This window comes from Vidua chalybeata, chromosome 32 (assembly GCF_026979565.1).
Source record: "Vidua chalybeata isolate OUT-0048 chromosome 32, bVidCha1 merged haplotype, whole genome shotgun sequence".
Lineage (NCBI taxonomy): Eukaryota > Metazoa > Chordata > Aves > Passeriformes > Viduidae > Vidua > Vidua chalybeata.
In genome coordinates this window covers 551,133-563,338 of record NC_071561.1, presented here as the reverse complement: position 1 = coordinate 563,338, position 12,206 = coordinate 551,133, and the positions used below count along the sequence as shown (strand labels likewise).

The 12,206-nt window shown below is 61.4% G+C and overlaps 2 protein-coding genes across 15 annotated transcripts in view; both read right to left on the bottom strand.

Annotated features, from left to right (window-relative positions):
- Positions 1-4,773: 4,773 nt before the first annotated feature.
- Positions 4,774-9,538, bottom strand: FRMD8 (FERM domain containing 8). The gene is made up of 10 exons (XM_053968036.1): positions 9,364-9,538; positions 8,917-9,075; positions 8,304-8,405; positions 8,161-8,219; positions 7,880-8,046; positions 7,331-7,519; positions 6,592-6,715; positions 6,331-6,513; positions 5,742-5,946; positions 4,774-5,009 (listed from the first exon to the last, which is right to left on the bottom strand). Exons 1-10 carry the CDS (start codon positions 9,419-9,421, stop codon positions 4,882-4,884), a joined length of 1,374 nt encoding a protein of 457 aa, XP_053824011.1. The 5' UTR covers positions 9,422-9,538; the 3' UTR covers positions 4,774-4,881.
- A 177-nt stretch (positions 9,539-9,715) lies between these two features.
- NRXN2 (neurexin 2) overlaps positions 9,716-12,206 on the bottom strand; it is a 45,575-nt gene continuing 43,084 nt past the window's right edge. For 13 of the 14 annotated variants that reach the window (XM_053968194.1, XM_053968201.1, XM_053968196.1 and 10 more), the window contains one exon: positions 9,716-10,972. In XM_053968194.1, the coding sequence (XP_053824169.1) occupies positions 10,236-10,972 (737 nt within the window). In that variant the 3' untranslated portion in view covers positions 9,716-10,235. The remainder of the gene's footprint in view (positions 10,973-12,206) is intronic. The other variant, XM_053968207.1, reaches the window with a different exon arrangement.

The following is a 12,206-nucleotide window of genomic DNA, read 5'->3' as shown; positions in this document are numbered from 1 at the left end:
AATTTTCTTCTCTTTTTTTTTCTATTTTTCCATTTTTTCTATGCTTTTTCAATTTTCTTTTTTCCAATTTCTATTTTTTCAATTTTGTTTGTTTTCTTTTTTCTAATTTTTCTATTTTCTTTTTTTCTGATTTTCTTCTATTTTCTGTCTCTTTTTTGTTCTATTTTCTGTCTTTCTGTCCTTTTTTTCCTCTCTTCTCTCTGCTCCTCCCCTGCCCAACTGCCGCCATTTTACCAAAAAGTCCTTTTTTCCCCCCAGATGGGGCCACTGCGAAGAAAAACTTTCCTTTCCCTGCCGACTCCATCTTCACTCTTCAGTTTTCCTGCTCTTCCCTCAAAATTGGCTCCTCTCAATCCATCCTGAGCCTGAAAATGCCGCATTTCACCCCAAACCGGCCGCCCCCGCCTGCGCTGCCCGGCCCGGCCCCGCGTGGGGACAAAACTACATTTTTTAAAGCTTTAGGAGCTTTTTTTAAAAAAATTAAATTTAGGAGCTTTTTTAGCAGAAAACAGCGTATCAAACGCTTTTTCTTTCTTTAAATTAAAGCAGCTTAAAAAGCTCTTTTTTAATTAAAACTGCCCCAGCTCGCTCCGGCTTTTTTAAGTATCACATTACAGTATGTTAAGAATTAAAATGCTGCGAGAGCTGCCTCTTCTCCCAGAAATCGGCTTTGAAAGCAGCGATTTCTTAAAAGCCATCATTAGAAGCTTCGGTTTCAATAAAAACCAGCTTTAAGAGCTTTTTTTTTAAGGTTTTTCATTCATTTTTTCAATTAAAAGTGCCCCAGCTCGCCCCGGCTTTTCCCATTACTGGAATCGCCGCAATTGAAGGATTTTTATTGAAAGAAAGCAGCTTTAAGAGCTCAGTCTTCCATAAAGGAAACAGCTTTCGTCTCTTTTCTTTAAATAAATATTTAGGAGCCGCTTTTATGAAATAAAGCACTCTTAGGAGCTCTTTCTGTGAAATATCGCAGCTTTGAGAGCTTTTCGCAGGCAATAAAGCCATTTTTGGAGCTCTCGGTAGGAAATAAAGCCATTTTGAGGAGCTTTTTTTGTATAAAATCGAGCAGCTCTAAGCGCTCTCGGGCCGCTCCGGGGCTGGTTCTCGGCCGGGCGCTGCCGGCGCGGGGCCCGCCCTTATAAACGGCCCAGCGCCGCCCCCGCGGGGGCGACAAAATAGTCCCTAAAATCGCCAAAAAAGGACAACAACCCCCAAAATCGCCCCCTAAATCCACCGCCCCCAGTGTGAAAAAGCCTCTTTTTTCATTATTTCTCATTTTTTACGCTTTTCTTTGATTTTTTTCCCTCACAAACCGCGCGCCCCCCCCCCCCCCTTCCGGCCGTGGGCCTTCGGCCGCCCCGCGCGGTCCAGCACGAAAATGGTTAAATTTAACAGCGATTTTTTTTTTTGTTCGGTTTGGCCAATTCTGCCCTAAAAATCTCTCTCGCTTCGACCTTCCCGGGTGGTTTTAGAGGTTTTTTTTTTGTTTTTTTTATTCATTCATTTTGCTCAGGTTTTTGCTTTTGCTGCGTCACGGGGCTGGGCCGCTGCCAAAAAGGCGCCGTTTCTCCTCAAAAGGGTCACAAATCTTGGGGGGGGGGGGGGAAAAAAAGAGTTATTGAGGGAACAAAGACCCCAAAGCCCCAATTTTCACCAGTTTTTCTTCCCCAAGAAAAGCCCAAACAACCTTTTTTTAAACCCCTTTTCTTCAGTCTGATCCAGCACAGCCCTAACCACCATTTTTATTCCTTTTTTACAACAGAAATGCAATAAAATCTCCGTGTTTCACCCCATTTCAGGCCATGCCAAGTCATGGAAGTCCCTGTTTTCAATCAGGGGAATAAAACCCCACGATTCTGAGGCAATTTAAGGCATTTTTTTAGGTATTTTAAGGTGCTTTTTTCAGCATTTTGAGGCATTTCCGGGCAGGAAATAACACCCCAAAAGTGCTGGCAGGGAGGGTCAACCCCCCCCATCCCAACCCTTTAATTATGATTCATTAAAGCTGCTCTGAGGGTAATTAAAGCTGCTGATGAAACCGATGAGGCATTTTGGGGGTGTGGGACGAGCTGTTCCGACATTTTTGGGGCGTTTCCTGCGGGAGAAAATATTTCCTTATTGTTATTCATTATTTTCTGGATTATTCCACCATTAAGGCTCTCAAATGTAATTTTTTTTTCCTCCCCCATTTCAGGTGCTGGAAAAGGCCTCCCGCAAAAATACCCCGATTTTAGGGAAGGTTTATCTCAATGATAATTTTTACAGCAATAATTCATTTGCAGCTGGTTTAAGCACTAATTTAAAATCTAAATTAGCAACTCTGACATGTCCAAAGTCTGTGTTTTCTGCATGAAAATACTCCAAAAGCTGCTTTTTCCTCAGGAGCTGAGCCTGGAGAAGCCATTTTAAAGCATTTCCCTATGGAAAGATGCTCTTTACCAAATCTTGGGTGTTTCTTAGGAAAAAAAAAAAATTAAAAAATCAGTTTTAGATATTTTTTTAAGGCTAGGATAACACTAAAACTCCTAAATAGCCTTAACACCACTTTAAGGTGAGTTTAAGCCATTTTTGAGGCACAGGACACAGGTTTTGCCCTCAAAAATCACCACTAAGCTTAACACTGCAGCTTTCCAGCTGCTTTTTAAACCCAAATGGCCGCTTTTTAACCCAAAGCGGGAGGCTGCCCCTCCACTCCCCCCCAGCCCCCATCCTCAGTGGGTTTTTGAGGCAAAACCACCTCAATTCTTCACTCTAAACCCACCATTTCCTCAGGCTTCCGAGCTTTTAAAAACCCGACGTTTTTTAGCGACTTTTCACACAAAAATTACCTCACGAAAAGGGGCGCGTGAAGGGGGGGGGGGGGACTCCCCCGCGGGGCGCCCCCCAAACCGCCGCTAAACGGGCACAGACCCCCCTCCCCCCCCCCCCGCTGGCTCCCCTCCCCCACAGCCCCGACTTTCATTCTGCCCCTCCCCCACGCCCATTTACAGGCAAAAAAAAATTTAAAAAAAATCGGGGGGCGGGAGCGGCCGCGGAGGGATCCGGCGGAGGGATCCAGGGTGAAGCGACAGCGGGCATGCGGCCGGCGGAGGGATCCGCGCGCGGAGGGATCAGAGAGTGAGGATGAGTGGGCGGGGCCACGCGGAGACCCCGCCCCTCCGCCGTGTTTGCCGCAGTGGCCGCGGGGGCGGCGCCGGGGGCGGGAGCGCGGCGCCATCGCTCCGTCCGCTCCGCATTGGGCGGGGGAAGCGCCGAGTCACCTCCGGACAGACGGGACAGGGTAAAAAAAAACACCCTCTCCTCCTTGGTTTTACCTCAGAAAAGCTCGAGTTCCTTCAGGAAAATCTCTCGAGCTCCTTCAGGAAACCTTTGCCTCAGAAGTGACCCGTCAGAAAACGACCCATTTCCCTCAGGAACGTGCGGATTTTACCTCATCCATGTCTCATTTCCCTCTGAGACGTCTGGTTTGTCTCAAAAATGTTTGATTTCCCTCAAGGAGTGTCCGATTTGCCTCAGAGATGTCCTATTTGCTTCGAAAACGTCTTACTGCCCTCAGAAACGTCCGATTTGTATCAAAAATGCTTCATTTCCCTCAGAAAGTTCCCAATTTGCCTCAGAAATGGCAAGTTTTGCCTCAGAAATGTCTTACTTCCCTCAGAAAATTTTTATTCGGCCAAAAGCTGCTCCCCCCTCAAAATGGCGCCTCCCCACAGGAACAGCCCCGTGAGGCGGGGAGGGGGACCCGTGTCCTTCACGATTTCCCTCAGGTAACATTTATTCCAAAACATTTCTTTATCCTATCAGATATTTATGTTTTCTTCATTTTTTTTTTTGTAGTTTGTAAATGTTGGATTTCAGAGCAGTTCCTCTGTGTCTTTAAGGCCCCGGTAACACCGACCCCTGCCACAGCACAAAACTCTCACCGGCTCTCCCTTAAAAAAATCCTTCGATTTCTAAAAAGCACCTTAAGAAAATGAAGTTATTCGGGACTGAGGTGGTTTTGCCGCAGAGTGGAGGCGTGTGGGGTTTATGGGTAGAAAATGTGATATTTTGGATAAACGCAGCCCTGCTGGGTGGGAAAGGGAAGGAAGATGGGGTTAAATAGCGAAATAGGGGGGATTTGGGGTGGGTTTGTGAAGGTCCCAAATGGACAAGGAGCGATGCCCCAAAATCAGCAGGACTTGCCCCAAAAATGGTGGAATTTGTCCCAAAGGTCTGGTTAGTGCTAATGAGGGTGACAGAGGGGACACGTGTGGCATGTGTGACACACGGGACATGTGTGACATGTGTGACACACGCGGGGCCCTGAGTCCCCAGCCCGAAATGGCCGCTGTCACGTGGGGCCGCCATTTGGCTACGTTGGCCACAAACCCCCCGCAATTGGCCCCAAATCCCCTAAAACTGGCCCCAAACTGCTGCGGCTTGCTCCAAACCCCCCTGAATGGACCCCAAGCTGCCTGGAATAGGCCCCAAACCCCCCAGAACTGGCCCCAAAACGTCCCAACTCCACTAAAGTGGCCTCAGACCCCCAGGAACTTGCTGGAAAACGCCCTGCATTATCCAAAATCAGCCCAGAAATGCCAAACTAGCTCAAAACTGCCATAAATTAGCCCCAAACATGCCAAATAAGTCGCAAGCCACCCTAAATCAGCTTTGATCTGCCCCAAACCACCCTGAACCATCCCAAACTGCCTCAAACTGCTCTGGATTAGCCCCAGATCGACCCCGATTTGCCCCAAAAGGCCCCAAATTCCACCAAACCCTGCCTGGGGATGGGGCCAGGGGGGCAGTGCAGTTTATTGGGGGGTGTGGGTACAAAGAGGGGGAGATCCCAGGGGCTCCCAGTCTGAGCTGGGAGGGGTTTGGGGGGCTCGGGGGGGCTCAGCCCTGCTCGGAGCCGGCCCCCCCTGTGCCCCCCGCCACAGGGCTGTAGGAGCCGCCGCCGGCGCCCCCGCGGCTGAAGAAGGACACCGAGCGCCGGGGGGGCTTCACCCGCCGCAGCTCCTGCCCTGGGGGGGGACATTGGGGTGGGATTTAGGGCAGGAACCGCCTCGGGCTCCCCTGTGCCACCACCCCTGGGTGTCCCCATTCCGCCTCCCGCCACGTTCCCCCAGACCACCCGCTGTCCCTGTGTTCCCTGCTCATCATATTCCCCCCACGGTCCACCCCCACGCTGTCCCCCGTGTCCCTGTCACCGCCCTCCCTGTCCCCTGCAAGCTCCTGTGTCCCCCTCCTCCTCGACCCCATGTCCCCTACCCTCTCCACAAGCTCTGTGTGTGTGTGTCTCCATGTCCCCCTGTCCTCCCATGTCCCCACTGTCCTTCATGTCCCTCATGTCCTCCCATGTCCCCGATGTCCCCCATGCCCCCCCATGTCCCCACTGCCCCCAATGTCCCCGCTATGTCCCAGATGTCCTCAATGTCCCCCATGTCCCCCATCTCCCTGCTGTCCCCCATGTCCCCGCTGTCCCTGATATCCCCCATGTGCCAGATGTCCCCCCATGTCCCCGCTGTCCCCCATGTCCCAGATGTCCCCGATGCCCCCGCTGTCCCTCATGTCCCCGATGTCCTCCATGCCCCCCATGTCCCTGCTGTCTCCCATGTCCCAGATGTCCCCCATGTCCCCGATGTCCCAGATGTCCTGGATGTCCCCCATGTCCCAGATGTCCCCGATGCCCCCGATGTCCCCCATGTCCCCGATGTCCCCCAAGCCCCCCATGTCGCCGCTGTCGCCTGTCGCACCGTCCCGCACGTAGTCGATGGTCGCGAGGCGCTGCAGGCGGGGCCGGGTCACGCTCTGCTGTCGCCGCAAGGGGGCGCCGCGCGCGCCGGCCGGCTCGGGGGGCGTGGCCTCGGCAGCGGCGGAGGGCGGGGCCTGGTCCTCGGTGGGCGGGGCCGCCCCGCCCAGCTCGATGCAGCACTCGATGAGGGCGCTCATCAGCTCCGCCTGGGGGCGCTGTCAGCGCGGGCGGCACCGGACCGAGCCCCCCCCCCCCGGGAACCCTCCAAACCCCCACCACCCCCCCCCAGCCTCAGGATGCCCCCCCAGTACTCACAAACCCACCCCTGGGACCCCCCCCAGGGACCCCCAAATCCACCCCAGAAACCCCCAAACCGACCCCCTTGCATACCCCAGGACCCCCAAACCCACACCTGCGCCTCCGAACTGACAGCAAACTGTCCCCCAAAACGACCCTCCCAGGATTCCCAAACACCCCCAAACGGATCCCCCGGGGACCCCACCCAGCTGCCCCCTGAAGTGCTCCCAAACCGTCCCCCTGCTGCCCCCAAATTCCCTCCCCAGGGCCCCCCACCTGCCCCGTGGTCGCACCTGTGGGGAGAACACCCGCAGCAGTCGGTTCACGGGGGCTCCCTCGTGGTCCCCGTCGAACTCGAGCCAGAGCTGGGGGGGCTCCGTGGGGTCCCCGTCCTGCCCCGCGGGGTCCCCGTCCTGCCCCACTGCCCCCACCAGCTCCCAGCACAGCTCGGGGTACGTCAGGGACAGCAGCACGTGCTGGGGGGCACGGGGGGGTGGGGGTCACCCACAGTGCCCCCCTGACCCCCGTCCTGCCCCCCAGACCCCCCCCAATACCTTCTGGCGGGGGTCAATGATGGTGACCCCCTCGAGCCCCACGGCCACGCTGACGGGGCGCAGCCCCCCCCGGCCCAGCAGCCCCCCCGACGGCCGCTCAATGGCTCCCGGGAAGAAGGCACACCTGGAGGGGGGGGGTGGGACACACCTGGGTCACCCCCAAACCCCAAATTCTGGTTGCCCCCAAATTCCTGGCTCCCCAAGTGCAGTGTGGGGTCACTTGTTGGGGGTCATCATGCTGGGGGGGGGATCCCTCGGGACCTGGGTACCGAGGAACTTGGGGGGTCTAGGAGGAGTCCTGGGGGGGTCACTGTGGGTCTGGGGGAGTCTGTGGGGCTCAGATATTGCGGGGTGCCTGGGAGAGCCCCTGTGGGGCTCATTTGATGTCTCTGGGGGGCAGGGTGGGGGCACGGGGGGCTCCTTTGGGGTTCCCCTGGTGATCTGGGGGGGGGTCCCCCGTCAATCTGGGGGTTTCTGGGCGGTGCCTGGGGGTGTCCCTTAGGTCTGCAGGGGTCCCGGGGAGGGGTCTTTGTGAGCTTCCCCGAGGGTCTGGGGGCGTCAGTGGGGTGTCCCGTGGGGGTCTCTAATGGGGGGGTGTCCCATGGGGTGTGTCCCATTGAGGTGTCCCTTTTGGGGTGTCCCATGGGGGTCTCTAACTGGAGGGTGTCCCAAGGGGGGGTGTCCCTTTCGGGGTGTCCCCAGGGGGGGTCTCTAAGCGGGGTCCCCCCGCCCCCCTCACCCGTAGCCGGGCAGGGCGTGGCAGCGGCGCAGGAAGTCCCGGTACAATCCGGCAGGGGGCGCCTCGGGGCCCGGCGCACGCGCGAACGCCTCGAGCAGCCGCTGGGCGGGGCCCGGCTCGCGCGAGCGCCGGAACAGCGCCCCCCAGCGGGCCGGAGGACCCGGCGGCAGCAGCTCCCCCAGCAGCGGCCTGGGGGGGACACCGGGGGGTCAGGGGGGGTCAGCGGGGGTCACACGGGGACCGGGAGGGGCACGGGCGGAACACGGGGGTCAGGGGGTACCGTGTGGCCAGGAGATGGGGGTCCCGTGGGGTGGGGCGGTCCCGGAGGGGTTCCCGTGGGTGGGTCCCCAGGTGAGGGGGGGTCCCCCAGGGATGGCTCCCAGGTGGAGGGGATCCCGTGGGTGGTCGCGGGGGAGGGTCCCAGGTTGGGGATCGCGGGGGATGCCCCAGGGTGGTTCTGGGTGGGGTCGCAAAGGGAATCCCAGGGGTTCCCACGGGCGGGGATCCCGCGGGCGGGGGTCCCACGGGCAGGGTCCGGCCGGTGCTGACCGCAGGCTGAGCTCCGTGTGCCGGCCGGGCTCGAAGGGCCCCAGGCGCAGGCGGCAGCTGAGCCCCCCCAGCTCGGCCGCCTCGGGGGGGTCCACGGGGTAGCGCCCCCCCCTCAGCTGCTCCCGCGCCTCCTCATAGAGCAACCGGAGCAGCTCCTCCTCCTGCAGCTGGGAGCCACGGACACCCGCAGGTCACACAGAGACACCCCTAAACCACCGCAGACCCCACCCTGCATCCCCATGGATCCCCCCACGCTGGGGACCCCCGTGCGCCCCCCTCACCTCCAGCTCGCGGCTCTTAGGGAAGAACACGTTCCTGCGCAGCTGCAGACACGGCTCATCTGGGGGGGGCAGGGGGTCAGTGGGACCCTCGAGGGGACCCTCCCGCCCCCCAACAGGACCCCCCCGGGCCCCCCGCCCCTCACCTTGGGCGATGGCCGCGGGCGAGCCGAGGCTGAAGCGCAGCAGCAGCTCCGGCCAGTGCCGGACCAGGCGCAGGGGTCGGTGCCGCGGCTTCAGCTGCACCTCTGGGGGGGGGCACAGGGCTGGCACCCGCTCGGGGACCCGCGGAGACCCCCACGGGGACCCCCACGGGCACAGGGACCCCCCCCATTCCATCCTCCAGGGGGATCCTCGCGTCCCCCTGTCCCTCATGGGACCCTCCAATGTCCCCTCCTGACCGAGCAGCTCCGTTCGCAACCGAGCTGTGACCCCACGACCCCCCCATGTCCCCCAGTTCCCATTTCCCCTCTGGGTCCCCCTGTCCCCTCCATGTCCCCCTGTGTCCCCCCGTGTCCCCCCGTCCTCCAACCACAGCAGCTCCAACCCCAACAACAGCGTGAGCTGTGACCCCGCCACGTCCACGTCCCCCCTATGTCCGTGTCCCCCTGTCCCCCCATGTCCCCCTGTCCCCCCATGTCCCCCCATGTCCCCCCTATGTCCATGTCCCCCTGTCCCCCCCATGTCCCCCTGTCCCTCCATGTCCCCCCTATGTCCGTGTCCCCCTGTCCCCTCCATGTCCCCCCGTCCCCCCCTCACCGAGCAGCTCCGACCCCAGCCACAGCGCGAGGGCGTCGCCGGCGGCGGGCGGGAGGCGCAGCGCCCCCTGCAGGCGGCGCAGCAGCTCCGCGGCCGTGGGGCCCGGGGGCGGCTCCAGCGGCAGCGGCAGCGCCGACCCGTCCGGCAGGTACAGCAGGGCTGGGGGCAACGGGGGCCGTGAGACCCCCGCCAAACCCACTCGGGACCCCCAAAGCTCCCCCGGGACCCCCACCCCCACACTGACACACCCACCGGGACACACCCAAAGGACGCACGGGGGTCCCACGGCCACGCCCTCCCCCAGAGCATCCCCCGAAGGGTCCCACGCCCCCCCGGGGGGCTCAAGGCCTCCAAAGCGTCCCACGCCCCCACACCCACGGGGGTCCGACGGCCACGCCCACACCCGTACTCACGGTCCCGCCCCCTCCTGTGGCCCCGCCCCCTCACCGGCAGCGCCCGGCGGGGCGGACGCGCCCTCCCCCTCCGCCTCCCCCTCCCCGTCCATGAGCGGGGTCACGGAGGGGTCACCGTGGGGTCACCGCGGGGTCACCGCGGGGTCACGGCTCCGCGCGCTCCTCGCGCCGGTGCCGCGCGCGGGGCGGAAGCGGCACGGGTGGGCGGAGGGGGCGGGGCCGCCAGGGTGACGTCACCGAGAAGGCGGGGCCCAGACGAGGGGGGCGGCGCCCCCTGGCGGAGGGGAGGGCCGGGATCCCCCCCCCCCCCCCCCGGGGGGGAGGTTGGGGGGTCCCGGCGGGTTCGGGGGGTCCCGGGGGCGGCGCAGGAAGAGGCGGAGCCGCTGTACGAAGTATAGAACCGTGTATTCCTCTGTGCGCGGCGGGGGGGGCGGCCCGGGGGGGCTCGGAGGGATTCGGGGCGGCTTTTGGGGGGTCCCGGCAGGACCCCGGGGGGTCCCGACGCCAATCGGGGCTCTCGAAATTAAAAAATAAACCCAAAGAAATACCCGGAGAGGGGGGGCGAGGGGGGGGGGCGGTAAAAAACCGATCCGAGGTTGGGAAGGGGGGCGGTTGAGGGGGGGGTCCCGCGCCCCTCGGGGGGGGGGGGGGGGAGGAAAATCCCACACCCCACGCGGGGGGGTCCCGCGCGCCCCCCACGCCCCCCCCCCGCGCGCCGCCCCCCGGTTCCCGCGGCGGGGTCGGGGGGGGGGGGACACACACACAGAGAGAGAGAGAGAGAGAGAGAGAGACCACAGAGGCGCCCCCGCTGCGGCGGGGTCGGGGGGGCGGGCAGGTGACATCCCCCCGGGGGTGGCGGCCGGTTGTGGGGGGGGGTCGGGGGACACGCGTGGAGACCCCCCCCCCTCACACGTAATACTCCTTGTCCTTGTTGCGCCGCGCTTTGCCCGGCGCCTTGGGGGGCGCGGCCGCCGCCTTCTCCTTGGGGGTCCCGGCGGGCGGGGTCGGGGACGCGGCACCGGGGGCCCCTCCCGGGCCCCCCCCGGGCGCGGCGGGGGCGGCCCCGATGTAGTGGCGGCTCTGGTCCACCTGGTAGGAGCCCTCGTCGCGGTTGCGGTACTTGTACATGGCGTAGAGCAGGATGAGGATGCAGAGCGCGGCGGCCGCCACGATGCCCACCACCATGCCGGTGGTGCCGCCCGCCTCCCGCACCACCTCCACCGCTCCGGGCGCGGCTGTGGGGGGCACGGGGGGGCGCCGGGTCACGGGAGGCGCCGAGCCCCCCCCGCGCCGCCCCCCCCCGCCCGCTCCCTCCCGCGGGTGCCGCTCGCCCGCCGGCACCAGCCCGGGCGGAGCCGCGCCCGCCACCGTGGGCTCGGTCCCGGCGCCGCGGGGCGCGGCCGTGGCCGCCGGGGGGGCGGCGGCCTCGGGGCTCCCCCCGCCCCCCAGCCCCGCGAAGTCCTCGTCGTCGGCCGGCGGCTGCTCGGGGCCGGGAGCGTGGCCGGGGTCGGGGTCGGGGTCCGCCGCCTCCCCCGAGGCGAAGCCCGAGGGCTCGTCGCAGTCGGGGCCGCAGCCCGGGGGGGCGCGGGGGGCGGCGGGGGGCGCGGGGGGGCCCGGGGACGCCGGCAGCACCAGCTCCCCGCCTGCGGAGACAGAAAGGGGACGGGGAGACCCCCGTCAGCCCCCGCCGCCGCGCCCCGCTGCGCCCCCCGACCCCCCCCCGCCGCCTCCGGCCGCCTCCGCGCCAGCTCCGCTCTAGGTTATTTTTTTTTTTTCTGCATTTTTAGCTAATTCCGCTACTTTTTTTTTTTTTTTTTTCTCGGTTTTTTGTTTTTAAGAGCAAACCGCGGCGCTGCCGTCAACTTACATCGCGGGATGGGGCCGGGTGATTTTAGCGTGGAGGAAAAAGAAATTGCAGGAAGGAAGGGAAAGCACACAAAAAACGAGAGAAAGAGAAAAAAGAGAAAAAAAGAACAAAAAGAAAAGAAGAGAAGAGACACTCGGTGAGAAGGTGCCGCGGCCACCCCTGCGGCGCCAGCGCCCGGCCCCGGCCGGCCCCGGCCACCGCCGGCCACCACTGGCCACCGGCCCCCGGCCATCAGCCACCGGCCATTGGCCATCAGCCTTGGATCCATCCGTCCATCCATCCGTCCATCCATCCGTCCATCCATCCATCCTTCCATCCATCCGTCCATCCATCCATCCATCCATCCGTCCATCCATCATCTGTCCATCCCTAAATCCATCCATGGATCCTTGAATCCATCTGTCCATCATCCATCCATCATCCATCCATCATCCATCCATCATCCATCCATCATCCATCCATCATCCATCCATCCATCATCCATCCATCATCCATCCATCATCCATCCATCATCCATCCATCATCCATCAACCATCCATCATCCATCCATCCATCCATCCATCATCCATCATCCATCCATCCATCATCCATCCATCATCCATCCATCCATCCATCCATCATCCATCATCCATCCATCATCCATCATCCATCATCCATCCATCCATCCATCCATCCATCCATCCATCCATCCATCCATCATCCATCCATCATCCATCCATCCATCATCCATCCATCCATCCATCCATCCATCCATCCATCCATCATCCATCCATCATCCATCCATCCATCCATCCATCCATCCATCCATCATCCATCCATCATCCATCCATCATCCATCCATCCATCCATCCATCCATCCATCCATCCATCCATCCATCATCCATCCATCATCCATCCATCCATCCATCCATCCATCCATCCATCATCCATCCATCATCCATCCATCATCCATCATCCATCATCCATCCATCCATCCATCATCCATCCATCCATCATCCATCATCCATCAT